The following is a 26,724-nucleotide window of genomic DNA, read 5'->3' as shown; positions in this document are numbered from 1 at the left end:
CAATCATATAATTACACTAGTTATCTTATCCAGGTCATTATTGAGCTTAATCAGTAGTTACCTAGAATCACAGCAAATATGATTGGCTAGGCATTCCCCTTTTGACAAGTGACCATAAATGGACATTCAAAATCTTGGAGCAACGACAAATTACACTACCTTTCATTTCATTCCATTAAATTTTGAGTATTAGTACTCCTTCGTCCCCCAAGGAAGATGACCCCTTCCTTGGGTACCACGAAATTTTATACAATTTTATTTATATGTAAAGTGGAAAGAATAAAATAAGATAGAAGAAATAAAATAGAGATAAATGCGTTTCCATTTTAAGTAATGAGTCATCTAGGTTGAGACAAACCAAAAAGGAAATTGAGTCATCTTCAGTAGAACGGCGGGAGTACCTTCGTTTTAAAAGCATTTGAAATAAATAAATATACTTTTTTTTGGTATGATTTAATCATAAATTTTGAAATAGAAACATATTTTGTGACAAGATTTATCTTCAAAGAATTGCTTATTTATGGACCGAGAGAAATACGAGACTCAAAATATCGCTAAAATTTTGATAAAAATACTAAAGTCTTTTTTGATATAATGGAATAGAATGTGGATGAAATGGAATGAAAATAGGAATGGAATGACAATTACTTTATATTTCTAATTCATTGTTTTCTCCACTTTATTACATGAGCATTTTATTTTATTATACCATGCAAAAGAATTGAATGAAAGTATAAATTATTATTTCATTCACGCCTTCATTCCACACCAAACTAAGGCCTTCATTCCACACCAAGCTAAGTTATATAAAAAGGATTTTTGGCTTTTTAAACCAAAACCTTTCTCCGAATTCGGGTTTTTCCCATGAACTATGAGATTTATTTTTAAAACCACGAACTTTCATTTCGTTAGGATTTTCCCCCGGCGGGTTGACGACGAAACCCGGGTTGTTTACATGTCAATTTTAATCCCATTTGTCACTAAATTGATTACTTGGATCCTATTTGGCACAATAACACATACAATCACAATTATTACATAACAAATGACAACTTTTGAATAAACAAAACACAACTTTAACATTTTGAATTATGCTATTCAGGTCGGGAATGTGCTATTCGGGTCGGGTTGGGAAAATCCTAACGAAATGAAAGTTCGTGGTTTTAAAAACAAATCTTATAGTTCATGTTCGGGGAAAGGTTTTGGTTTTAAAAGCCAAAAACCCATATAAAAATCATATATCCCTTATAAAATCAAATTGACATTCATGAATATTAACACAGATATACTCATGTAATATCATTTCATAACTTTCAATACAAGCAGAATTCAAAAATAGCTGAATATACATATACAATGACACAATACACACATTATATTATCGCAACCAAATACTATTGCGTGTGCGTATGCTACAAAATGACACAATGCACACAATAAACACTATACATATTGCTATTGTCAATGTCCAAATTACTAGCACTGTACTTATTAAACATCTGAGTGGTTTGCATTATAGTTGAATTTGAGCTTTACGCCATCAGCCATGGGACATAAATGAGATGCCACTACCAGCCCCATAGCCATACCTCCTTAATTAACTAATACTAATATAAAAAAAAAAACTAAACTTTGAGCCTTTGATTATTCTTTCAATTAAGTACAGACGTAAGAAGTGTGCATTATAATATGATGCCATTAGAGTAACAACAATAGCATCGCCGCAGTGGCCTATTGTAAGCCGCGTAGGCGCCGCAGCGCTGCATCCATAGCAGAGGACCAGGCTGTGCTGGGTGGGGGAGGACGGCGGTCGCGCAGTGACCTATTGTACGCAGCGAGACCGCCGCAGTGGTCAATTTTCAATTTTTTTAATTCTCTAATTTTTATCTATAAAATACATATTCCCAATTTATTTTTTATCATTCCATTCCAGTCTCCCAAAATGGATTCCGACGATGAGTATCAACGCTCATGGGATGAGGCATATGACGCGTTGGTTGAAGAGGTTGAGCAAGAAGTACAAGAGGTGGAGGAGCGCTGGGCAGCGGCAGTGGTCCCTCATCCGATCCAGCATCGGCGGACAATCCCCTGCGACCATATCGGGGCTAACCAAAGGCTGATGGATGACTACTTTGGCGAAAACCCGAATTTTCCGTTAGAGCTTTTCCGTCGGCGTTTCAGAATATCTCAACGGCTCTTCCTACATATAGCATCGTCATTGGCTCCGCGGTACAGATGCTTCACCCTCCGATCTGATGTTAGCGGCAGGATCGAACTGTCGATGATACAAAAGTATACCACTGCAGGGCAGCAGGTCCATGGTGGACCGGTTGACATGTTCGACGAAAACCTACACATGGGTGAGACGACTAGCCTATAGGTTTTGAGGCAGTTCTGTAGGGGCATCAAGGCAATATTTGGTGGAGAGTATCTCCGAAAGCCGACCGCGAGATACTTCTTGCTATGCATGGGATGGAGCACGGTTTTCTTGGGATGATGGCCAGTATAGATTGCATGCACTAGGATTGGAAGAAATGCCCAGTGGCTTGGAAAGGGCAGTTCACTACCGGGTTCTGATAAGGATAATTTCATGCATTGGTTATGGGATAAATTCTGTGATTTCCTAGGTCTAACAAAGCTTTATAAGCCAGGTGTGTAGAGAAAATGCCAGCTCCAGGGAAAAAGAGAAGATTACCTGGAGGAAGAAGCTGTCGGGAAAAATGAGCAGAAAAAGGGAAGAGTTTACTAGACGAAGGAGCATCCGCAAGGAGGGAAAAATGGGAAACACCAGGAAGAGTCTAGAAGCTCCGCCCCCTATAAATAAGAGCACGCATTCAACATAAACGGAGTCCTTCTTTTGCATCATCAGCTCTTAGCTTAGCTTTTCCATTTTCTCTTCACACACACTTTTAGGGGAATCATCTTAGGGGTTAACGTTTCAATTCCGTTGTGGTGTAACGCCGTCTCCAAGGGAGGCGAAGATACAATCCTTTATTTGCCTTTGTTTGTGTTTCGGATTTCCCGAGTCTTCGCTGTTCGAAGCTCGGTCATGTTTTGCTACTTTCTCGTTGGATATTGTGTATTTTGCTATGGAATTTGGCACTTTCGGTTCGGTTATGTTATTGTTGCATTATTTGTTTGTTTTTGGTGGATATTGTCGATTGATCTGAGGTGGAGTTTGAATTGCATGGAGATTTGTAGTTGATCGGTTGAATCTGGTTGAACTTGCGAAGATCGGAGATGGAAATTGTGTTGGATTGTTGTGGATGGCTTGGATCCGGAGTGGATGAAGCATCCAGCGTGTAGATCTGTTCGTGTTTGCATGGTTGTGATATTTAAATTCTGTTTACTTGTTTACCTCGTCTAGTAATCGTAGATCTGCTTTAGTTTCAGTAGTTCTTTGTGTTAACCGGTTTAATTTCGTTTGCCCTGTTTCGATCCTTGCTTTGCTCTGTTTTTCATTTGTTATTTTGTGATAAAAGTTAGAGAAGATAATGTCGCTGTTAGTTAGTCCTTTAGTTGGTTAATCTGCAGCTTTTTCCGTCGTACTATGCCGTTTAGGGATATGGTCCCCACATGCTACGCTTTCCTGTGTCTAGGTTAGTTTAGGAAGCCGTTTACCCCGTCTAGTAGTAATTTTCAAGCTCATTTGGTCACCATTATGCATGTTCTGTTATCTCTGCCTAGATCTAGCTGTTAGGATAGGACATTTCATTTCCAGAGTCTAGGAATTAAATTTCAACCCCGAAGAAAATTGCGTGGCAGCAGCCAAAAATAGTTTCCAAGTCTTTCAGCATGTTTACTTACACATCTGTCTCTGTGGATTCGATCCCTGCTTCCCTGTACTAATCTTTTTAGCATAGCGGGTTGAGGGTTTTGAAAGGAGAAGGAAGTGATTGTGTGCCCAACGACAGGTAACCCGATGATTCTTTGAGTTCCTAGACCCAGTGTCTAATGGATTCTATGGATCGGGGAAGTTCTATTTTATATAACAACGCAACACTCATACACCTTCGACTCTTCAAATGGCGCCGTTGCCGGGGATGGATGGTGTAGTTTGTTTACGTGTTTAAAGATTTGGTGTATATAGTTTTAATTTCCTTTATTTTTTTCCCTTGACAGTTTATGAGCAAGGGCTCACGATTTACAAACTGGAGTAACCTGTCTGGGTCGAGGGACGCTCAAGTCAGGTGGCAGGTCAAGGAATCAACATCCACAGTCACCACCAGATCAGGGTTTACAACAGTAGATCCATTTCCGTTCGAATCAGAAAGTGAAAAAGAGTGGAATTCGTCAGGAGGAGAGGACCCGAAATCGTCTACAGAAACAGAGCACTCCGAAACAGAGGAGGAGGCAGACGTAGATATGGCACACCTGGTGGACCCTGATCCGGAGATCGGTTCACTCAGCGCGCATCTGGATGGTTAACCCGCCCATGCCATAGTCTCGAATCAGCGACAGAGTTCTATTGATATTAAGACAAACGTGCTGGGTGTTTTACCTACATTTTTTGGACGGAGGAATGAATGTCCTTACGAGTTCCTCAACGAGTTTAGTAAGCTGTGCAGCATCCAAAAGCGGCCCAATGATGCCATTGAGGAGGACTACCGCCTGCGTGCAGTCCCATTTGCCCTAAAAGGGAAGGCCAATACATGGCTGCTGAGGCTTCCACCCGACTCGATCAACACATGGAAGGATTTCAAACTGGAATTCCTGGACTATCTCTTCCCGTCCAACAAAACAAATGCCTTAAAGAAGGAATGTAAGAACGACTACGATGAGTTAGTCCTTGAGCCAATACTGGTCTCGGTTTAAGGGGCTGCTCGACGCTTGTCCTAATCATAGAATGATGGAGGCTGAGACTTTTTACTTGTTCTATGAAGGAGCTAATCTTGAGTCTAAGGACTTAATGAATTCCTCGAGCGGGGGGAATTTTACTAAGAATAAGGCAAGTGAAGCACGTGAGATTTTGGGAAGGTTGACCGATGCAAAGAAGGCATACGATAACCCACGTACTATCATGAGGAGAAGTTCGGCTAATGCAGTAAAGGAACAAGAAGGAGAAGGAGTCGGGGACAGGATAGATCGGTTGGAGAAGCCACTTCTAAGTGCAATTGAAAAAAAGAATTCCCCTACCTCGCAGGAGAAAGAGAAACTGCCAGGTCCAGAGGAAAATCAACTCCAACTCTATTATGGTCCACCGCCCGATGGAGAATTCCAAGCCCAGGTGAATGCAGTGGGGAATTGGAATCAGAATAATCAGAATACAAGCTGGAATCAGTGGAAGATTAAGGAGGCACCATGGAGAGACAACCCCTGTTTCAGGTGGGCCGATGGGAACCAACAGCTCCAACTACAGTACCAAGGTCCAGCAGAAGCCCAGCAGATTTGGCCTAACCGCAGTCAGGACGGACCACAGCATAATTCGAACTGGTCAGGGAAGAATCAGGAAGGGCCAAACAACTGGAGTTATCGCAATCAAGGGGACCAGCCCAATTGGAACAATAGGAACCAGAGTAATTGTAACAGCCCGCCCTCCTAGGGTACAATAAATGCGGCGGCTGCTACCCGAAACCGACTCAAAAGAAGTAAACATAGGCTAGGGTTTCATTTAAAGAGTGCTGACCAGAAGATTTGGAAGAAATATCAGAGTATTTAATGCAACAACTTAACCTAGAAGTTCAAAGGAAGATAGATATCATAAATGATGGTCAAAACCTTAAGAGTACGACATAGTATCCAAGACAAAATCACGAGAAAAGGGCTAAGGCCACAAACAAAAGTAAGACGTAAATATCCCAAAAGAAATTCCAAAGAGTATCAAAAATTCAGCGGAAAACGACCAAGAGAGGAGCATAGCTATGTATGGTGACACAACTACACTTAGAGTTCAACACATCCATGGTTATTAATTAAGCTGCTCAACACCCGCCACCGCTCGTCATCATTCAACCTGCACATAGGAAAACACATGCAGGGCTGAGTATTTTGAAATACTCAGTGAGCTCATTGCCAAAACATTTTATTTAATAAGTTATGCCACCCTTACCAAGTGAACTCGAGTTTTAAGCAGTTAAGAGAAACATCACGAGTATCACAAATTATTTTCCATAGACTGGCCAGTCAAAATAACTCCCCATTTTCTCATCCAATTCCACAATCACATATCACAATCTTTCCATGGTGCGACGAAAGCGTGGCCACGCTTTTCGCCCACGAGACCGGCCGACTAGCTAGGACGGCTCCCGATCCCCTCGTGTACACAGCCTGGTAGGGTTTGCGGCCCATACTCAGACCCGAATTCGTATATCATATCCATAGCCCTATAGCCCAATGGAGCGAACTCACAAACTAGGCATCAGGCACACAATCTCACAATAAAACAAACATAGGCATGGCATAACAGTTAAACCACCCTTATAGCTCCGATAATTATCTTTGACAAAATAAAAGAGAGTTTTTTAGAGTAAAGCCCACCTTGACTGCTTAGATTTCAAGTAGTTTCGCTTTTTCCGATATCTGGCTTCGCAACCGAGGTTTCACCTTTAAATTCACATAGGCACGTATTCACAAATTAGGTTCAATTATAAATTCTTAACTTATGCATGCCTCGTTACTTCTCTCTTTCCCAACGATTCACCTAACTCTTCATAACCTATAGATTTCAAGTCACACTCACCAAGAATTACTAATTTCAAGTCATGCTTAACATACATATATTTCTTAGCGTCTCAACCCTGGATCTATCATCATACGTCATGCAAAAGTATTTAGCCATCAAGCACATACTACACAACACACACCACACGCATAACACACACACACACGGCACACACACACCTCACCCTCTCGGCACACACACACACACACACATGTTCCATATCCCTTCTTATCCCGTTTTCTCTCAATTATATGCATAAAGATTCAAGAACACCGATTAAATCGGTTGGAAGAAAAAGAAAAGGAGAGGTATAAGAAGAACAACATAACTCTTAAACGAAAATACCTTTTTAGAGAAAATCAATTGGTAGAAACAAAGTATAGGCTTGGTTCTTCAATATCCACGGATTAAACTTCGATTTCTTCTCAAAAGATGAAGGATTTATGGAGTAAAGTGGAAGAAAATTGAGAGAGCATATGGGGGAGGGATTTTCGAAAACTATGGGGGCTAGGGTTGGGGTTGGTTCTTATTTATAGAGTCCAATGAGATCTTTAGGTAATAAGAATAGAATATTTGGTAGGATCTTTTGCCTTATAAATAAATAGAATAAAATAATAGGGTGAAGTAGAGAAGGAAAATTAACAAAAATAGGAGATGGAAATATCTCCATATTTTCGAAAATATAGGCTAGGTAATTAGCCATGGTTTTGTTTTGGTATATTTTACGGAGTAGAATAAAATATCACGGAGCAAAATAAAAATAAGAATTCCCTCTTGGAAGCAAGGAATAGGCGTGTTCTATGCCTATTAAATAAGGTATGGATTTTGACTATCAATTAAAATAAGGTATGGTAAGGTTCTCTTGAAATATGGAAAGATTTGGTAGAATAATTGAATTCTAGATATGGAAGGAAATTAAGTAAGGGATCAAATAAAATCAATTAAATTCATTCCTTCCCAACTATAGTGATTTTCGAAAATCACTATGAAATAAGGGGGCTCGATTTTTGTGTTTCTAAACAAGGAAATAATTGGCTCTTAGAACTTAATTTAAATAAATATCCCAAGGATTAAATTAAATCCGGAAAATAGAAATCCTCCACAAAAGGGGCTAGGGTTCGAAAATTCACAAGAATTAGGGTGACAAGTATTTATGGAAATTTTCTCCAACATTCTCACTCACCCTTAAACAATTAAATTGCCACATAAACAATAAATAAAACACATGCCACATCATCAAATCAATAAGTTTGACTTTTCAAACTTTCAACATAGATTCATCTCACGAAATTAAAGCATTCTCGATTCCACGTCATAATTAATTCTAGGGCTCTGAGATTAGGGTTTTAAATTCCGGGGCGTTACAGTAATCAAGGGAGTTCTTATGTGCCACCACACCAGAGGAACGCCACGGGAAACAATCAGAATTTCCAGTATACACACTAGGGAAATCAAGGTTCAGTGAGTCAGTTCAGCAACAATCAAGGAGGTCAAGGGAACTATCGCCCAAATCAGGGGAGTGGACCGGGCCATAATCAAGGGTCGAGTTCAAATCAGCCGAACTATAAACCTCTGAGGAATCTGGATGATATGGTACACGACCTAGTCAGCTCTCAACAACATATGCAGAACAATATGCAGGCGATCAATGATATGGTACACAAAATTCAAGATGCACAACAAGAGCAGAAGTCTGCCATGGATATGTTGGCAAAGCAAATGTCGCAATTGACCACTTCGTTGAATGAGATGAGGGGCTATGAGGGTCCAGCAATGAAAGATGATGAGAGTGTACCTTCTATGACAAGCAAGGAAGATGAGAAACTGACCACTGATCAAGGGGATGATGAGATCATGAATATCAGAGTGGAAGACGGTCTTCAAAAAGGGGACCTGGAGAAACCACTACCTCGAATGGCTGATCCATTTTTCTTAGACCCAGAGCCTGGAGTGGAGATTGAGGAAGGAAGGAAAGAAGTCAGAGAATCTTCAGTCGGGGGTCCAGCAGTAACGTTGAAACGCATGAAGCCATTCCCTCATCGAGGGGAAGCCAAAAAGAAGAAGGACGACACTGAAGACTTCATGGAGATCTTCGGCAAACTGGAAATAAACTTACCGTTCCTACAGGCTTTGAAGCTGCCTACATTCAGTAAATTCATTAAGGAGTTCATGGCTGGAAAAACCAAACCCGACGAAAAGATAGTAATTGGAGAAAATGTGTCGACTGTGATACAAAAGAGGAAGATGCCATCAAAATGCACAGACCCAGGTATGTTCACTTTGCCCATTTCTTTGGGTGACATTAAAATTGAGCATGCAATATGTGATCTAGGAGCCTCGATAAATGTGTTATCACTTTCAATATATAAGAAGTTGATAGGGGTAAGTCTGGTTGATACGAAAGTAGTAATTCAGTTAGCCGATAGAACATGCATTTCACCTGAAGGTGTGCTGGAGAATGTGATAGTAAAAGTGCATGGTTTCCTGTACCCAGCTGATTTCTATGTAATTAAAATGAGTGATAACGAATCTGCTGAGTCTAGCGGAGTGCTCTTAGGAAGACCATTTCTACGCACCGCAAAGACTATTATTGATGTGTTTGATGGGACTATATCAGAGGTTGTATCATAGCTTATGGGACTGTTTCCCACCAAGAGTAAGTATAGCTTCAAAGAAGAGATACCCTATAATCAAAACCCTCATCTGACATACAACTCATCTGATTGAACACATGTTCTATCCCTTTCAACCATATCTTAGCCTCAGTCAGATTAGTCTCATAAAATCAACAACTTCTACTTTTTCGAGCTCTTTTAAATTTTCTACCTCTTTGCCTCATCATTGGTCCATGTACTCTTTGTTCTAAAAGCCTGGGTAATCCCCATATGATGCAACATGTATACAAAATGCACTTTATAATTAATGGACAATGTAGGGCGGCTAACCCTTCTCTCCTCGGTGACAAATGTTCATGATAATGCAAATGCATGTGCAACTTATAACTAATATGTATCGTATGATATTTATGAATGTCATGTCCCAGCGAGATTCTATCCCCGCTCCGAAACCACCTAAACTGTCACACCTCAACTCTTATGACGTATGCACTTGCTATAAATAAATTTTAAAAATTAAATAAATTAACCCACGCTTCAAGTACATAAACGCACATATTATATCATTTCAAAAATCACATTTATCAGGTACATATATCAAAACATTCTAAACCGTAGTGGGACCCTCTCACCACTCTATATACAATACATTTATCTAAATGCAAAAATGATGAGGAAGAGAAGTTGCCAGAACGTGTCAGCCGCCGACCCTTATAACATGTGCAATTCCTAGGACCTATATCAATGAAAAACTTCACTGATATCTTATTCCTGAAAAATATTAGTGGTTTATATAAGCCACAACTCAGTGCATATAAACCTTACCTTTAATTCCATTGTCCATCAATCAAACATATTCTTTAACCAATATATAAAACAATAATCAATAAATATTAAAATAATTTCATATAAATATGCATATGCCACTCTGTTCATTTTATTATTCTGTGACAAATCAAGTCTGGTATCTGCATGGGATTTCCATTGTATACGACCCGAAGATCCCTTTTCATTATTTGACCTTTCCACGAAGGCCCCTCTTTGCATTTTGACCTTTCCACGAAGGTCCCTCTTTGCATATTTTCTTTGACCCATAGAACCCAGGGCAAGACTGTCACATATCCTCTTTAATCCTCGATTCAAGATATTCTATTGTCATATAAAAACATATTAATAGCACCACACACATATTCATTGCACCAATCACATATCCATATCAAATTTCATAAAATAATTCCAAATAAGACAACTATATCAAATTCATATCATATAATCCAAATATTCACTTCACTCTAACACATAGCAATCAATCACATAATATATGTAAAATTAAAAGTATGATTTATACACACCTGATTATATAGTCTAACTGAGAATATGACTCTGTCCCTTGATTTACAACCTTCGATCGTGTAAACCATGAATAACTCTTCTTCTAACCATGTATATTCTGCTCTCACATTCCTCCTTTTTCTTTCTCTAATTCTGCCCCCTTCTGTACTATTCTCTACTTGTACATATAAAATTACTATGTTAACGTCGGCCAACTCAACCACTTGTATATCATTTATTTTGAAATCCACCTAGATGTAAGACATGCACTATTTCATATAACAACACGTGTCCTCTCCTATCTTATATATATCAATTCACTTATTATTTTAAAGCATAAAGAAAATGCAAATAAAACAATTTATAAGTTCATGCTTATCTACTTTTTACTATGTAGCCTTTCAAAACTTGGCTCTTTTTCCATACGTACACACACAGATTTATAATAGTACACTTTCCTGCACACACACAAATTTAATTTTAATATTTAACATTTTTGATCACATATTACCCGTACTACATGTATATGTTTATATCTATTACTATAATTTTCAATAATTCAAACTAAATATATAAAGGCACGATTTAATAAATACTAGTATTACTCTATATAATACTGATAGAATATACTTATAACTTAACTAATAATAAAATATACTAAAATATTAAATAATACGTATATTTTTTATTTAAAACTATTTATATATATTCAACTATCATCTTAACGACTAATATATCCTCTATAACACACTTAGTATCTCTACACTAAGAATGACGATATAATGTGTAATGATAATAAAATATGCTAATATGCAAAATAATACATGTTTCGGGTTAGGGATGTCACAATGAATGTGTATCTGTTGGGCGTTGGACCACGGACGATGGTGCTGGACCAAGTCACGGTGTTGCCACTGCCCCCCTGCAGATGGGTGTACCGCGTACTGATGAAGACTTGCTCCGAATTTTCTTTGATATATGCAAGGAAACGGAACATCTCCAGCTCCAGGCCGATATGGTTGAAGAGATGTGGGCACGTAGGGGAGCGAGTACATCCTGATTACTTTATTTTGTAATTCACGTTGACTAATTATTTATGAATGAATTATGTTTTTTTTATTTCTAATTATTTTGGTCCAATTAATTTTATTCTAGTCCAATTAAAATATACCTATAATTGATAAAATAATGTGAGGCGTGGCTGGACGTGCATGGACAAGTTTGTGGCTGAGGCATGACAATGATAACTAGGCGGATAAGTTTTTTTTTTTGTGGCGGCGGCGTGGCTGTTCCACCCTTATAAGAATGACTCCAATAAGAGGGTCACGGCGGCGGCGCGGCGCGCTTTAACTGTGGAAGAGGGAGCCACGGCGGGGTGTGGAGGAAATGCGCGAGCCGCGAATGCGGCGAGGAAGTGGCGGTGGGGTTTGGGCCGCGACGGCCTATTGCACAGCGCCAGATTTTTTTTATTTTAAATTTTCTTAATTTAATTCTAAAAATAAAACCTATTCTTCTCATTTTTTTCACACCATTCCAATCTCCACTCTAAAATTTTACTCAACTTCACTTTCATAAAATAGATAACGACGATTATCAACAATTGATAGATGAGGCGTTTGTCGTGGTGGTTGAAGAGGTGGAGCGGGAAGTTGAGGAGCAAGCGGAACGGGAGGCGGCAAAGGCGGTCCCTCGTCCGATCCATTGTCGGCGGACAATCCGACGTGACCATGTCGGGGCTAACCAGCGGCTGATGGATGACTACTTTGGCGAAAACCCCCGTTATCCGCCAAAGCTTTTCCGTCGGCGTTTTAGAATGTCGCAACGGCTTCCTCCATATATCGACGTCATTGGCGGGGCAATATCAGTGCTTCACCCTCCGACGTGATGCAAGCGGCCGTATCGGACTGTCGACGTTGCAGTAGTGCACCGCTGTAATTAGGTAGCTTGCCTTTGTCGGATCGGCTGACATGTTCGACGAATACCTATATATGGGTGAGACGACTAACCTAGAGGTTTTGAGGCAGTTTTGTATGGGCCTCAAGGCCATCGTCGGTGCAGAGTTTATACGAACGCCAACCGCTACCAATGCCAGATACTGCTAGATATTCCGGGAGGGTGCACGATTTTCCAAGGATGATGGGCAGCATAGATTGCATGCACTGGGAATGGAGGAACTGCCGGTGGCTTGGAAAGGACAGTTCACTGCTGGATTCAAAAGCAAACACCCATCGATGATCCTGGAAGTCGTGGCTGACTACTAGTTGCGAATCTGATATGCATATTTCGGTGTTACAAGGTTGAACAACGACTACAACGTTTTGCAATCGTTCCATCTCTTCAATGACGAGTGCCGAGGTGAGGGTCTGATCGTGGCCAATGGCACGCAGTACTATAGGGCTACTATTTGGGATATGAGATATACCCTTGTTGGTGTGTATTTGTCAAGACAATCCGGCATCCGGTTGGGCTGAAGAAATCCTATTTCGCGCAACGTCAAGAGGGTGCTCGGAAGGATGTTGAGCGAGCTTTTGGTGTGCTCCAAGTCCGATGGGGCATTATACGGTGCCCGACACGAGTTTGGCACGGAAACGATGTCGCTGATATCATGTATGCATGTATCATATTGGATAACGTGATAATAGATGATGAAGGATCGCTGCAAAGCGTTGGGCATCGGACGATGGTGCTAGTTCAAGTGAGGATGTTGCCACCGCGCCCCTGCAAATAGGTGTACCACGTAGTAACGTATACTTGCTCCAAGCTTTCACCGAATATGCGCAGGGAAACATGACATATCCAACTCCAGGCCGATTCGGTTGAAGAGATCCTGGGCTCGTAGATGAGCAGGCTCATCGTGATATGCGCGACGGTGTTGTTTGTGTGATGATAATTTTCGTTGTATAATTTTTCCCTTTTTATAATACAATGAAGATTTGGTTTAATTTTTTTAAAATAAATTATGTATTTTTTCTAATTATTTTCGTCCGATAATTTTTATTCCAATACAATTAAAATATAACAACAATTAATAAAATAATGTGATTTGTGGTAGTGGTATGACCACTATTAGGCTGGATAAGTTTTTAGGGCATCCTTAACCCCATCCCAAATCCGGACCGCAAGTCCCCTCCACGTCATCATTCCCCTAAATGTGAGTCCCAGGCCACAACTCTATTAACCCCGCAGGCCACAACTCGGGCCACAACTATTATTTTGCACTATTCACAACTACAACCTATTTTACTCGTAAAATAGAATACGTTGAACAACTAAAATTGGGAAAATTTATTGTTCAGTCGAAAAAAGAAAATTACAAATCCTAGAAAAAAAAATTATTAAGACCTAGAAAATAAAAATTACAAGTCCTAGAAAAAATATTGAAATAATTTAGAGGATAAAAATGGAGAAATTGGTGGAAAATATTGAAGAAATGGGTATAAATAGGCAAAAAAATCAGAAAAAGGAAAATTTTTTTTGGAGGTTTGCGGCCCGTCACCCTGAGCCGGGCCGGACCCCGGGAGCGACCCAGGGACGTAACTACGGCCCCGGGACCGGTCCAGGCCGTGACTCACCCATTTAACCCTGTCCTCGGGCCGGGACTCGCGAGTTGCGGCCCGACCCATAACGTTAAGGATGCTCTTATAGCTGTGAAAGAATTTTTGTCTCTGTATCTTAGCGGAATCGTGGATATGCCACTCTATGGTAGATACACTAACGAGTTGCAGTATCCACAATCACCGTTCCATCCAATCAACCTTCACCACCTTCCACTACCCTACCCTACCCTACCCTACCCTACACTCCTTTGCGGATCCATCTTCCCTCCCTCTCTCTGTCTCTCCCTGTATGGGGTCAGGCGAGTTGAGAATCATTTCTTGAAACCTGCTAAGTAGATTGCTCTCGTTTCTCCCCTGAGAGGAAAAAGCAAGAAAGCAGAAGCCTTTTTCCCACTTTATTTTTGGTCACAAAATCCTACTATTAACTTAACCCCCTCTCTTCCTTTCTCTCTCTCATAATTCAAGAGTTACTCTCTCACTCATCAAGAGCTTCTATCATCCAGCTTTTTCAGGCTGTCACTGTTCCTCTTCAGATTCTTCTTCTGTTAACTGCCCCTTTCCCTTTTGCAGCCCTCAGGTTTTCTTTGTTGCCAAATCAGTGACTCCCATCACCCTAGAAAAAATCCCTTTTCCTCAGATCAATCAAACTTCTATCCAAGCTTCCAAGATTTGATTTTTTTCTTCTGGGTATTCTCAGATATTAGTCAATGGTTTTAGTCTCTGATATTCAATAAAAATCCCATCTTGATTTTAATCTTTAGGTTTAGTACCCCAAATTGAGAGGATTTTTCAATTTTTCAAAGTGGGGTTTTTTTTTCTTTTCTTTTTGAGATTCCTCCAAGTGAGGTGGCTGTGGAGGAAAAAGGTATTCTGATTCCTCCCAACACCAAAATGCTTCTTCCCTGATTTAACATTGATTTATGCCATTCCCAACCTTCCCACCTCTCCGCACTTGTCTCTTTTTCTCTCTCTCTCTCAAAGGTGGGACATGGAGATCTTATCACCAAGCTCTTATTTTTCCAATTCAAGCTGGCTTCTTGATGACAGCAGGTGGAGCGCCGCCGAGAACAAGCTCTTTGAGAATGCCCTCGCATTGTTCGACGAGAACACGCCGGACAGGTGGCAGAAAGTGGCGGCGATGGTGCCCGGAAAAACCGTCGGCGATGTTATTAGGCAGTATAAAGAATTGGAAGATGATGTCAGCAGTATTGAGGCAGGGCTCATCCCTGTTCCTGGCTACACCACTTCCTCTCCTTTTACTCTTGAATGGGGCCATGGATATGTGAATTCCTTCGCCGGTGGGAGGAAGGCTCCGCCGCAAGGGAGGCCGTCGGAGCATGAGAGGAAGAAGGGGGTGCCTTGGACAGAGGAGGAGCATAAGTGAGTTTTTTTGGTTTGTGTGTTTAATTGCAAGTTGGGTTTGATTTGAATATGTTCTAATGGTTTTGGTAGAAACTTGGCAAGAAATTTCATTTCAAGATTGGATTTTTTTGAAAGATTATGAAACTTTTGCTAATAATGTTTTGTGTGACATAGTTTTTTGAATTGAATGAATATTTGGGTGTGTGTTTTCAGTTGTAATTAGTTGGTTTTGAATGTGTTCACTTCATTAATGACCCCATTTCAAGATCAAGATCACTTTTTTTTTCTTGGCAAAGCATTTGACACAATTCTTGAATGATATTCTTATGCAGATTGTTCTTGATGGGGCTGAAGAAGTATGGAAAAGGAGACTGGAGAAACATATCTAGGAATTTTGTAATCACAAGAACTCCAACACAAGTAGCTAGCCACGCCCAAAAATACTTCATCCGGCAGCTCTCCGGTGGAAAGGACAAACGGCGAGCCAGCATTCACGACATCACGACAATGAACCTCAACGACCACCAGGCGCCTTCCCCGGAGAGGAAGAAGCAGCCCTCAATTCTTTCCCCCAAGTCGGAGAAGCTGCCGAGCTATCCATGGAGTCAGGCTAGCAATGATGCCATCATAGGGTTCAGCTCACTATGCCATGGAAATATGTTTGCCTCCTCGCCTTACAGTAGCATAGGCTCGTTCGGCCAGCACCTGCAACGGGGCATGGTGCACGACGCGTTCATGGGGTCCCAAAACGTGCTGTTTCAGATGCAGCCGGAGTTGCACTACCCCAATGCATGATGATGGATGCATTTGATCTTGTTGGTTTGAGAAATGCATAGTTAAGAATTGTAGCCTAAAAGCTTAGCTTTGTTTGTGATTTTTCTTGATTTTCCCTTTTTGTGAATATGTTGAGATTTGGCATTTGAGTTAGAACAGTGTTGGTAGATATGAAGAAAAAAAGGATAGATAAATATTAATCTCAAAATGCCAAGGATTGAAAGTTAACAATCTTCATGTCATTCTCCCTGTACTTAAAAAAAAGATCTAAGATCCATCAATCATTGGTGGACTTATATTAGTCCATTTTGCTATGTGGCCTACTATGTTGAGGTTAGTTTTTTTCAAAGAACAGTAACTTCTCATTCATTCTGTTGGAGAGGTTAGTGGTATATACTCGGAGATCATAAATTTCAAATTTGGGTGACTCAGAAACCATTCTTTAAATTTTTGCATAGTACACACAATATGGCAAAAAATTAGTGTTCTTTGGACATGTTGGATTTGACTTCAATTATGCATTTTTTCAGTAGAAGCTGAGTGTGCATCCCAATATTCCCAAGAATCAATCGAAGCTCGTTTTACCAACCACAAAAAAGAGGAAAACGTAAACAAAAACTGATTTTAAATCTTTCTTAAGAGAATGATTACTTAGTGATAAGATTCTAGATTGTGTTGGAATCTAGCACGGTCAATGCAGTTTGACCAGGTCATTCGAATGACAAAAGATTTCATTTTATAAAATTAAATAATATAGAATTGATCCGTGTTTTAAGTAAATGATTGTGGTATATTTATTTTTCTCTAATCTGATTCCTAGTTAGTGGGAAATAGTGAATGAAAGTTTCTCTCATTCTTCCATGCTCACTCCTTCCCGCGCTTTACACTTCCTTACACCATGCTCTCCCCTAAAACCCCACTGCCAATGCCTAGACCAAGATCAACATGATCATTGATCTTAGTGATGCGTATGTCTTTGCCATCAAGTGGGCGGTCAACCACTACATCGCCTAGGCGACACTATCATCCTTGTCAACATCCACCCCACCTACGCCCTCTACGACACCTATTGGGGCTCCACAGGCCTCTCAATCATCGACAGCAAGAACGAGGAGTCACATTGGAAGCTCGAGGACGATTTTGACACATTTTAAACTGCAATTTAAGGTTTAGCATTGAGCACTGCATTGGCAGACCAATCATCAACACCAATGTGTATTTTCTGACTTGTCACCTTTTTTTTTTGGTTTAAAACCAGGTGTATCGAACCCGCTTTTTAGCGAAATCTGACTAACCTGCGGGGTTTGAACCCGTGACCTCAAGGTCACCACAACTCCGCGCTGTCAACTGCGTTATGACCCATGGGTAACTTGTCACCTCTTATTCTGAACTTGTGACTTCAGATTTTCACATATCATGTAAAATTTGATTTGGAGAAAATCAACTTCAAAATAAATTAACTTTTACATCAAAGTTCAGGATTTTTCCACATACTTTAAAAAAACAGGGAAGATATCATAATTTAACCAAAATCCGTGAATCAGTATTTAGATGAATTTTCTCTCAAATCTACTTTTATTTACACGTAGCAAATATCGTACAGGCCAATGGCCACTGGGTGATATTTGTGCCAAACCCACTTTTCAATTTAATTCCAAGATACTGGTCACAAGTTGTGATGGAATATTCAGTACTAGTACAAAACCAAATAATTCAATGAAATCTGAAACGAATAAGGCATTTTTACTTTTTCCCTCCCAATGAAATGAAATGGCCCAACTTATATTCCTTCTATCCCTTGCAATATTAATTATCACTATAAATTAGAAGTCAAATGATCGTGGCTACCACACACGTGGCAAAGCCAGAGTAGGGTTACACTTCCATCTCCAAGAAGCTTAACCCTTCTCTCCATACACAAGAAATAAGTCTCACCTCTTTTCTCATCTTTATAACTATCTACTACTACTATATTAGAATACCCAAATATATGTATGAAGGAAAAATAAAGAAATTGCACAAGTTGTAGCAGAAAGTAATCAACTTTATTCCAATATATTATCTACTTAACCAGTTCCAACCACATAAATAGTCCTAGAACCTTAAACTTTCGGTTATCCAATTGGTTTTTATCTCTATTCTTGGCTAATATTCTGATTCTTCTTGCTATAATGAATCAAAGTAAAGACCAACTTTGCCCTTTGATTTTTGGTTGGATTGGGGGTAGGGTAGGGTTGGGCAGTGGTTTATTCTTGATGCTAACTGGTATGGTTTTTTCATACAAATAACAAGAAAATTGCATTATTGACATCTTTTGTCATAAATCAAGGAGACAAAAAGAGTAAATAACTTAAATATGAAGGAACGTATGCATTCACACCTCTCTCTTGTGGGTACACCCACACTTTTGGTGATTAATAATACTATATGAATATAAGAAAATATTTGGAATTTAGAGAAAAATATTATTTTTTAAGTTAAAAGCTCCTTTAGGCTCTATTTCCTCTGCATAGGTAAGTTTTTGAGGCTCTACCACAAATAATTAGTAGATTGCATGAATAAGATTAAGTGGGAGAAGAATGAACTTAGTAATCTGAGCCACTAATATCATTCCCCGCTTGCCTCCTTCGCAGCAACGAGGGCGTGCACTTTATTCAAGAGCTGCGGCTCTATAGCCAGAGGCCTACCGGAGATCAAGATCACCAATGTGGGGACTTGATCAGCGAGACACTGGAGAGTTTGGCTCTGTTGAATGGGATCTTTAGGTCCGAACTGTCACCACCAGATTCCACATACGGACCCTCACCCACGACCACAATGGCAAAGGAACTTCCAGATGGATTTTCTTCATAGTTTTGGCCCCAACAACTTCCCTTATAGCTTCCAAAATCGTAGTGCCTGTCTTATTCCAAATCGTTAGTAAAATTGCTTCCTTACACTCGAAAACAAAAACACAGGAAGAATACAAAAAAAAGAAACAGATCATAAGGCAAAGAATCTTGCTATATTCAAGGTCTTGACATGGTTGCTTATGAGGAAATGACACGACAATTCACAGATATGCAACACATGCACGTGCAGAGGAGAGAGAGAGAGAGATGAAAAGGAGATGAATGATGGGTTGGTAGGCAAACAAGGTCCCATATTCTGAGAGAAGGAAACGGCTGTATGAAAATGAAATGAACGGTGTCTTTCTAGGAAAATGAGGTCCCATATTCTGCAATCATAGACATATGTTACAGCTGGAAACTCTAGAAAACAATGAAAAATCAAGAGAGAATCAAATAGGAGTCAAGATAGATAATAAGCAAAAAAGTCAAGAAATCAACTTAGCACCAAAAAAAAACTAGAAATCAACAAGAACACATTAAAAATTTAATTTTGTACAGAAGAACTTTAGTTTCATAACAATATTTCTAAAACCATAATATAGAGTATCATAACAAAATTTACGCCCACTAAACGGAAGTATCTTCAAATAATATAACAATGATTTGGGCCACATGCCCATGAAAAACCTTGGGTGGTAATCCCTTAGTGAGCGAATATGCTATCATTAAATCCGTTTCTATATGCTCTATATACATATTTGTCCACTCTGAATCATTTCTTTCACAACCAGTAACTTCATTTCAATTATTCAATATGATATGTTATTGGAATATGACACTAAAGAGTTATTATCACAATATAACTCAAGTGGCCTTTCAATACCCTCTATAATATGCAACTAGTGACAAAGTTTCGCAGCCATATTCCATGACTAGATGCTCCATAACAAGCAAAGTATTTTGTTTCCATGGTAGAAGGTATAAGTGTTTGCGTAACACTTCTCCACGATATGGTTCCCCAGCCTGTGGTACAGTCAGTGCATTAAACATGACATTTGAGTTTCAGATTTAAGTTATTTGAATAATGTGTAAAAGCAAGTTTTGTCTTGTTCTTTCAGGGATGTTACTAGTGGCTTAGTTAGTGTGTTAGTGGTTTAGTGGCTTATGCAAATCGTGTTTAGTGGATAGCAACAAAAGTATCAAAGCCGTGAAGGCGATGAATCTGAAGAGAGAACTTAACTTGAAAGGCTCCAGACGAAGCCATTTCAGAGATCAAGGTGGAGAGCAAGAGAGAAACTTAAGTTGGTTATATATTTGTGTCTTTGTATGTTTATTGCTTGAATATTCTATATATGATATATTAATATTTATCCTATTAAATAAATCTACATTGAAAAGAGAAGCTCATAGACGTAACTTATAGAGAAAAAATCAAATTTCTAAACAACATAACATGCAGTGTTGTTAGGAACGCGGGTTGCCACGGGGAGATGAAGTGAAAAAACATGTGTGCGCCCCAATAATTAATCTTCATACAAGTAGAATTGATCTCTATACCTATTCCTCATTTTTCTATAAATGAAGACGATTATCCAAATTTCACCCAAGAAGATTCCTCATTTTGCTACGAATAAAGAAAATAAAGAATATGTTAGTTTCTTCAAATATATAAGTAAGAATGTCATTCATTTAAAATATAGATTATCCAAATTCTAATTACTTACATTTTGAAATCACTTTTGTTCTCTCACAACCAGTAGCACTGCATGTTAAGCTCGATATTCGAATTGCAATTCTTTGCAAATTTGGTTTAATAGATTCAAATGATTTCCATTTGATTTCTGTTTCAAATAGCCAAAGGACTTCCAAAATTAGTGACAACTCAATATATTTGACCATTTCATCCCTCATTATCTTGTTTTTAATACTTTGGTTGGTTACCAACTTCTCAACACATTCGTACATGCATTCCACGACCTCTAGACATACAGAAATACCTTGCATAAAAGACTCTCGGGTTCAAGTAAAGAGCTGCAACATGTAATGGTCTGTGTAATTGATCATTCCATCTAGAATCAATTATATCAAATGTTCTCTTAAACTCTTCTTTTTTTCCATTGTATTCCTTGGAACTGACCCTCTTACACCAATGCATAGCCTCATAAATATAACTCAAAGTGAGCTTACGCTCATCATCAACCATCCTTAGCATTTCGACAATAGAACAAGCCAATTTGAGTGCATAAACGACATGCCTCCAATAATTTTCACTCAATTGCATTATTGATAAGTGTCTTTTTGTACCACTGGCTATTTCTCCATTTATCACTAGTGAACATTTTTTGAGAATTTGCCACTAGTTATGGATAGACAATAGACCTCAATGGGGTGAAAGAAATGACAAATCTGGTGATGGCCGGCCCTTTTACTTTTATATTTTTTCATCATATCTAGCACACTACTTTTACTATTAATGAAACCAGTCAAACCTATTGATCTTCTTATGGCTTCCTTACAAGTGTAGTATTTTACCAATATCCTCAAGCATCAAATCGAGGTAATGTGTTACACAGAGACCAACATAAATTAATTAGCTTGCTTCATTTGTAACATCAATCTAGCTTTCTTGTAATTGGAAAGCTTATCTGTCCGGGTTATATTTTGCTCTTGAATACATCAATCATCACTTCAAGCATCAACAACAAAGTATTTGCATCTTTCACAATTTGAGTCGCACTAATAGACTTGATGAAAACTGAACTTTAGAAGAGTTCACTAAGAAGTTGTTAGTGGCTCTTTGAGAAACCGAGCCATGCCACCAGTCACATATTAATCGAGAACCCATAAAATCTCCACCTATCTCTATGAGTTTTTAGGATATCATTTGCAACATTTACCTCTTTATTAGGCAAAAACACTCTCGACTCATGATGACTTGGTGGCTTCATACCTTGACCAATCTGTCTGTAAGATTCAATAACACTCTTGAAATAATCATAGTTTGCAGCTTTAAATGGTATACAAGCATCAAAAAAATCATCTAGCGTAATTGTTGCAAACCTTATCGTGCAATTATCTTTTGTAGACCTTATTTATTGTATTTTAATTTTCTCTTGCTCAACTTTTGTGATTGGAATTTTTTGCTGCATCAAGGTTGAAATACACATCTAGAACACATTTTGGCCAAAACTTTTTTAGTTACGTCGATCTACAGTAAAAAATGTCGTCTTCTTCCCTAAAGCCTAAATTTTCAAAATCCGGTCTACTTTGTGAATTTGACGATAACATAAAGCTTCTTGTATTTTAGCGTATTTCTTTTTTCTCCCTAAGCTCTCATCTTATCAGGACATTTTATGACATTTTTAAATCCTCCAATTAAGTGTTCCATAACCTATCGAACTCTCCAGGAGTTCGAAGGGTTAAAGAACAATTCGTTAGTGGATTAAAAAATTTCACAAAAATGCCCTCGATGAGACGATGGAGTTTATGAAGAAAAAAGAAAGATGCTAAAATACAACAAGCTTTTATGTTGGCATCAAATTCACAAAGTATACTTTTACAAAAATTCCCTCGATAATTATTGTGTTTATGCCAGATTTTGATTTTGAAAATTTAGGCTTTCACAAAGAAGATGTTGATGTTTCTGGCAATAGATCGACGTAACTAAAAAAACATATGATAAAAGATGCTCTAGATATGTATTTCAACCCTGATCCAACAAATGAAGTCTAAACACAAAAGTTGAGCAAGAGAAAACGGAATACAAAAAATGAAGTCCGCAAAAAAGAATTGAATAAGGCTTGTAGCAATTAGGCTAGATTGTTTTATGGCGCTGGAATATCATTTAATGTTGCAAACTATGATGTTTCAAGATTGTTGAATCTTTTGGATAGTTTGGTCCGGGGATGAAGCCACCAAGTTATCTTGCTTTAAGAGTGAATTCGTAACAAAGAAGTTAATGTTACGATTTATGGGTGCTCGATTATATGTGGCGTGACTCGATTTTCAAAGTGACATTACTTCATGGTGAGCTTCCTAAAAGTTCAGTTTTCATCAAGTCCATTAATGTTTCTAATATTGTGAAAAATACAAATGTTTTGCTGCCGAAGTTCATTAATGTTCCCAACATTGTGAAAGATGCAAATGCTTTGATGCCGATGCATGACGAGATGGTTGATTATGTCGAAGAGCATACTATGATCCAGATTGTGACGGATAATGCTTCTAACTACAAGAAGGTTAGATTGATATTGCAAGTGAAGAAGCCCAATTTGTTTTGGTCACCATGTGCACCACATTGCATTGATTTGATGCCTGAGGATATTGGTAAGAAAATCTATAGTTTGACTTATTTCATTTACAATGAAATAATGAGAATATATACAAATAAGAGAGTCGTCTATCACCAGATTTGTCACTTTCATCTTCTCGTTTGAGGTCTATGCATAACCAGCGGCAAAATCTCAAAAAAAAATATTCACTAGTAATGAATGGAGAAATAGTTGGTGGTTACAGCTTCTATGCAACCCTATATGAAAATTACTAGAGGCTGTCGTCTATACACTTAAATTAGTTTGTCCTCTTGTCGAAGTGCTGAGAACGGTTGATACTACGCGTAAGCTTGCTATGAGTACATCTATGAGGCTATGGATCAGTGTAAAGAGGCCGTTTCCAAAGAATTCAATAGAAAATAAGAAAAGTTTAAGAGAACATTTGATATAATTGATTCTGTATAGAAGGATCAATTACACAACATTACATCTAGTCATTACTAGAACTCAATAGCCATTTATGCAAATGTGCAAAGTATTTCGACATATCCATTACATCATAGAATGCATGTAATAAAATATATGAAGTAGTGGACAAACCATTGAGATACTCAAATCTAAAAAATATAGGGATAAGTAGGGTAAGAAAGAGCATCGAAAGTATTTGTGCGAGATCTAATCTACAGAAATAAAAAATATAGAATAATTCTATATATAAAATAGAATTAGAATCCAGGAAATTGAGTGATTCCCCCTTTGAATATGTGAGAGAAATTAGTTCCCGGCCAAAGTATTCAAGGCAAGATAATGAGGAATGAAATGACCAAATATAGGGAGTTGTTTTGGTTTTATGAAGTCCTTTGGCTATTTGAAACATAAAATAAATGGATCAGGTAATTATTCATTATTTTTTTATTATATTACTCCCTTCGTCCCATAAAAATATTGGCATAGATATGGCACGGGAATTAAGATAAAATTGGTAAAGAAAGAAAGATGAGAAAAAAAAGGTAGTTAAAATAGTATCAGTGGATAGTGGGACCACATTATTATTAGTGTTTTGATGGTGGTATAAGTTGTATAGATAACTTAATGTATAGGGATAATAAATTGGGATAATTTTCTCTAAATGAAAATGCCCATAATTTTATGGGACGGCCGGATATGGAAAGTGCAAATATTTTTATAAGACCGAGAGAGTATTAATCTCAATGGTAATGATACATGTTTATATTTTTTGTCAACGCGCCGGACGTTGCGCTCAACTCGAGCGTGCAGTGAATGGAAGGCTGCTAGCAGGTCTGCGGGATTTTCAACGGCCTTTCCAAATTACGGGTTGGAAACAATCACTCATGCACCAAATTGGTAGGGACAATATGGTTGCCTATTGGAAACTAACCGAAATAGGAAGAGAAAGAGAAAGAACAAATACCAGAAAATAAATGATAAAACAAGAAGAAGAAATACTACTAGATAAGAAAACTGAATACAAGAAATAACCCTCAAATTGAGGCCCTATGGCTAGCCTAAACTAGCTTCCTACGATTATCGTCCTATTCTTATTTTCCCCAAAGACATATAGCTCTTTTAATGAAGAGCTATTAATAACAATTACATAAAGACTCCACTAGATAGACTATTACAACAAGCCTGTATCATGACCAAATACCAATGCATAACAAATACTAGTAATAAAGATAAAGGAAGGAAAACAGGGAACGTTCAGGCTATCATCCTAACGATATCATAAACAGCAATGGACCAAAGCCTCCATGCAGAAAACTAGAGGCATTTTTCTTAAAACATTTATATCTCTCCAAATTATAAAATTTACCAACTACTAAAATCAGTTTTATAAAAGGACAGATGCAGTGTTAAGAACTAATTCCATAGCAATATAAAAGAGTGAAGACGCAGATAGTCACAGAAGCAAAACTCACAGCAACACATGGAGCAAAAGTGTAGTGAATTCCGCTAGCTGCACAACCAATCCTCCGGATCAAGTCAGCATCTCTACAAGCACACAATCCACGTAAAATTCAAGAAGTTGCTTTTATAGTCAACCTGGTAGCTCCAAGGAAGAAAAATGGTAGCCCCATAGACATTGCTGTTACCATCAACGACGTCAAACCATACAGCCTTGGGATCCCAAGCCGTGACTGCGGCGCAGCCTTCAGGAAAGTGTCCGCCATGGCCGCCCGATCTGAGTTCAAAAGGCCCACTCCCACCAACACTCAGCACACTCCCTGCACAAATCCAAACACAAAAAAGCAATAAAAAACGTTTACCTTTGCACAAACCCTAAACCTTATATCAAGACCTTCAATTGGAAACTGAAATCTCAACCTAATTTGAATGAATAATCTGAAATCCCACTATCCCAGACATAAAGGAGCAAACAAGAATCAAAATCGTTTGACAAAATTAACTAAATTTTTCGAAGGCGGAGCAGAGCATCAAAATTCCAAAGCGAAGTGCCATTACAGACAAACAATTTCTTCAAATGTTATATACATAAGGAAATACAGAAATTTTGGGATAACTGGTATCAGTTGAAACTGACCTATGGAGGATAAACTTTGTTTATTTGTATATTATAATTTAGTTCATATGTATATGTTAATTGCATTTTGTTTTTATTTATTCATATTTATTATGCATAAAATAGTTATATATAAATATTATCATAAATTATATATCATATAGTCCATCAAATATTATTATTAGTGTCACTGTTATTAAATCATGCATAATATAATAATTTTAAGATATGATATTATACTTTAATCTTAAAATTTAATAGAGACACTTCTTTTAGATATGGAGTTTAACATTAATGTGTTGAGAGTAGGCCTGAAAATTTAATTCGCGGGTTTCGGGTATTCCCGACCCAGTCCCAATACCCGATGGGTTTTGGGTACCCGAAATTATGGGTTCGGGTACGGGTTTGGGTTGTTAATGTTAGGATTTTTCGGGTTTAGGGTACCCGAAACCCGTATTAGGGTACCCGACTAATACCCGATTGAGTATGTATTTGTGATAAATATTTTTATTTAGTATAGGGCCTATGGCCTGTAGGTAAATCTAGGGTAACTTTATTTTAAAATTAAGTAGTGTCTATTTGTCTAATGTCTATTTTATATAATATAGAATTATAGTCAATAATATAAGTATTGTGTTATTTTTAATAATTTCTATTCTCATCCCAATTTAATTTATGTAAAAGAATAAATTTTAAATATAATAATTCCGAGTTTATGGGTACCCGATTAGTTGGGTTCGGGTACCCACATCGGGTATTAGGGTACTCGAATTCACATA

The 26,724-nt window shown here is 38.3% G+C and overlaps 1 protein-coding gene, 2 long non-coding RNA genes and 2 pseudogenes across 4 annotated transcripts; 2 read left to right on the top strand and 3 right to left on the bottom strand.

Annotated features, from left to right (window-relative positions):
* Window positions 1-9,816: 9,816 nt before the first annotated feature.
* On the bottom strand, window positions 9,817-10,799 carry LOC125219186 (uncharacterized). Its single transcript, XR_007176091.2, has 2 exons — window positions 10,629-10,799; window positions 9,817-10,047 (listed from the first exon to the last, which is right to left on the bottom strand). It is a non-coding gene; the product is annotated as an uncharacterized LOC125219186 (long non-coding RNA).
* A 3,497-nt stretch (window positions 10,800-14,296) lies between these two features.
* Window positions 14,297-16,615, top strand: LOC125202187 (transcription factor DIVARICATA-like). The gene is made up of 2 exons (XM_048100547.2): window positions 14,297-15,545; window positions 15,860-16,615. Exons 1-2 carry the CDS (start codon window positions 15,154-15,156, stop codon window positions 16,320-16,322), a joined length of 855 nt encoding a protein of 284 aa, XP_047956504.1. The 5' UTR covers window positions 14,297-15,153; the 3' UTR covers window positions 16,323-16,615.
* Window positions 16,616-17,081: 466 nt separating this feature from the next.
* Window positions 17,082-25,948, bottom strand: LOC125197960 (uncharacterized). Of its 2 annotated transcripts, XR_016135421.1 has the most exons (5): window positions 25,750-25,948; window positions 25,518-25,649; window positions 25,344-25,416; window positions 17,597-19,199; window positions 17,082-17,483 (listed from the first exon to the last, which is right to left on the bottom strand). It is a non-coding gene; the product is annotated as an uncharacterized LOC125197960 (long non-coding RNA). The 2 variants fall into 2 exon arrangements; XR_007172324.2 differs by lacking the exons at window positions 17,082-17,483; window positions 17,597-19,199 and having other exon boundaries at window positions 24,857-25,416.
* LOC148932397 (uncharacterized) lies at window positions 20,849-21,580 on the bottom strand (annotated as a pseudogene).
* Window positions 23,119-23,868, top strand: LOC148932396 (uncharacterized; annotated as a pseudogene).
* Window positions 25,949-26,724: the final 776 nt, after the last annotated feature.

The sequence above is a fragment of the Salvia hispanica genome, chromosome 2 (assembly GCF_029641045.1).
Source record: "Salvia hispanica isolate PSC_SH4W2 chromosome 2, Shi_PSC_v1, whole genome shotgun sequence".
NCBI classification, from domain to species: Eukaryota; Viridiplantae; Streptophyta; class Magnoliopsida; order Lamiales; family Lamiaceae; genus Salvia; species Salvia hispanica.
Note: the sequence above shows the minus strand (reverse complement) of the source record. Positions and strands in the feature narration are given on the sequence as shown.

What these genes read in the sequence shown, in the direction of transcription:
- LOC125202187 (XM_048100547.2), top strand. Translation starts at nt 15,154, where the DNA reads ATGGAGATCTTATCACCAAGCTCTTATTTTTCCAATTCAAGCTGGCTT. An exon ending in TGGACAGAGGAGGAGCATAA is followed by an intron (nt 15,546 to 15,859) that starts GTGAGTTTTTTT and finishes ATTCTTATGCAG; the next exon opens with ATTGTTCTTGATGGGGCTGA.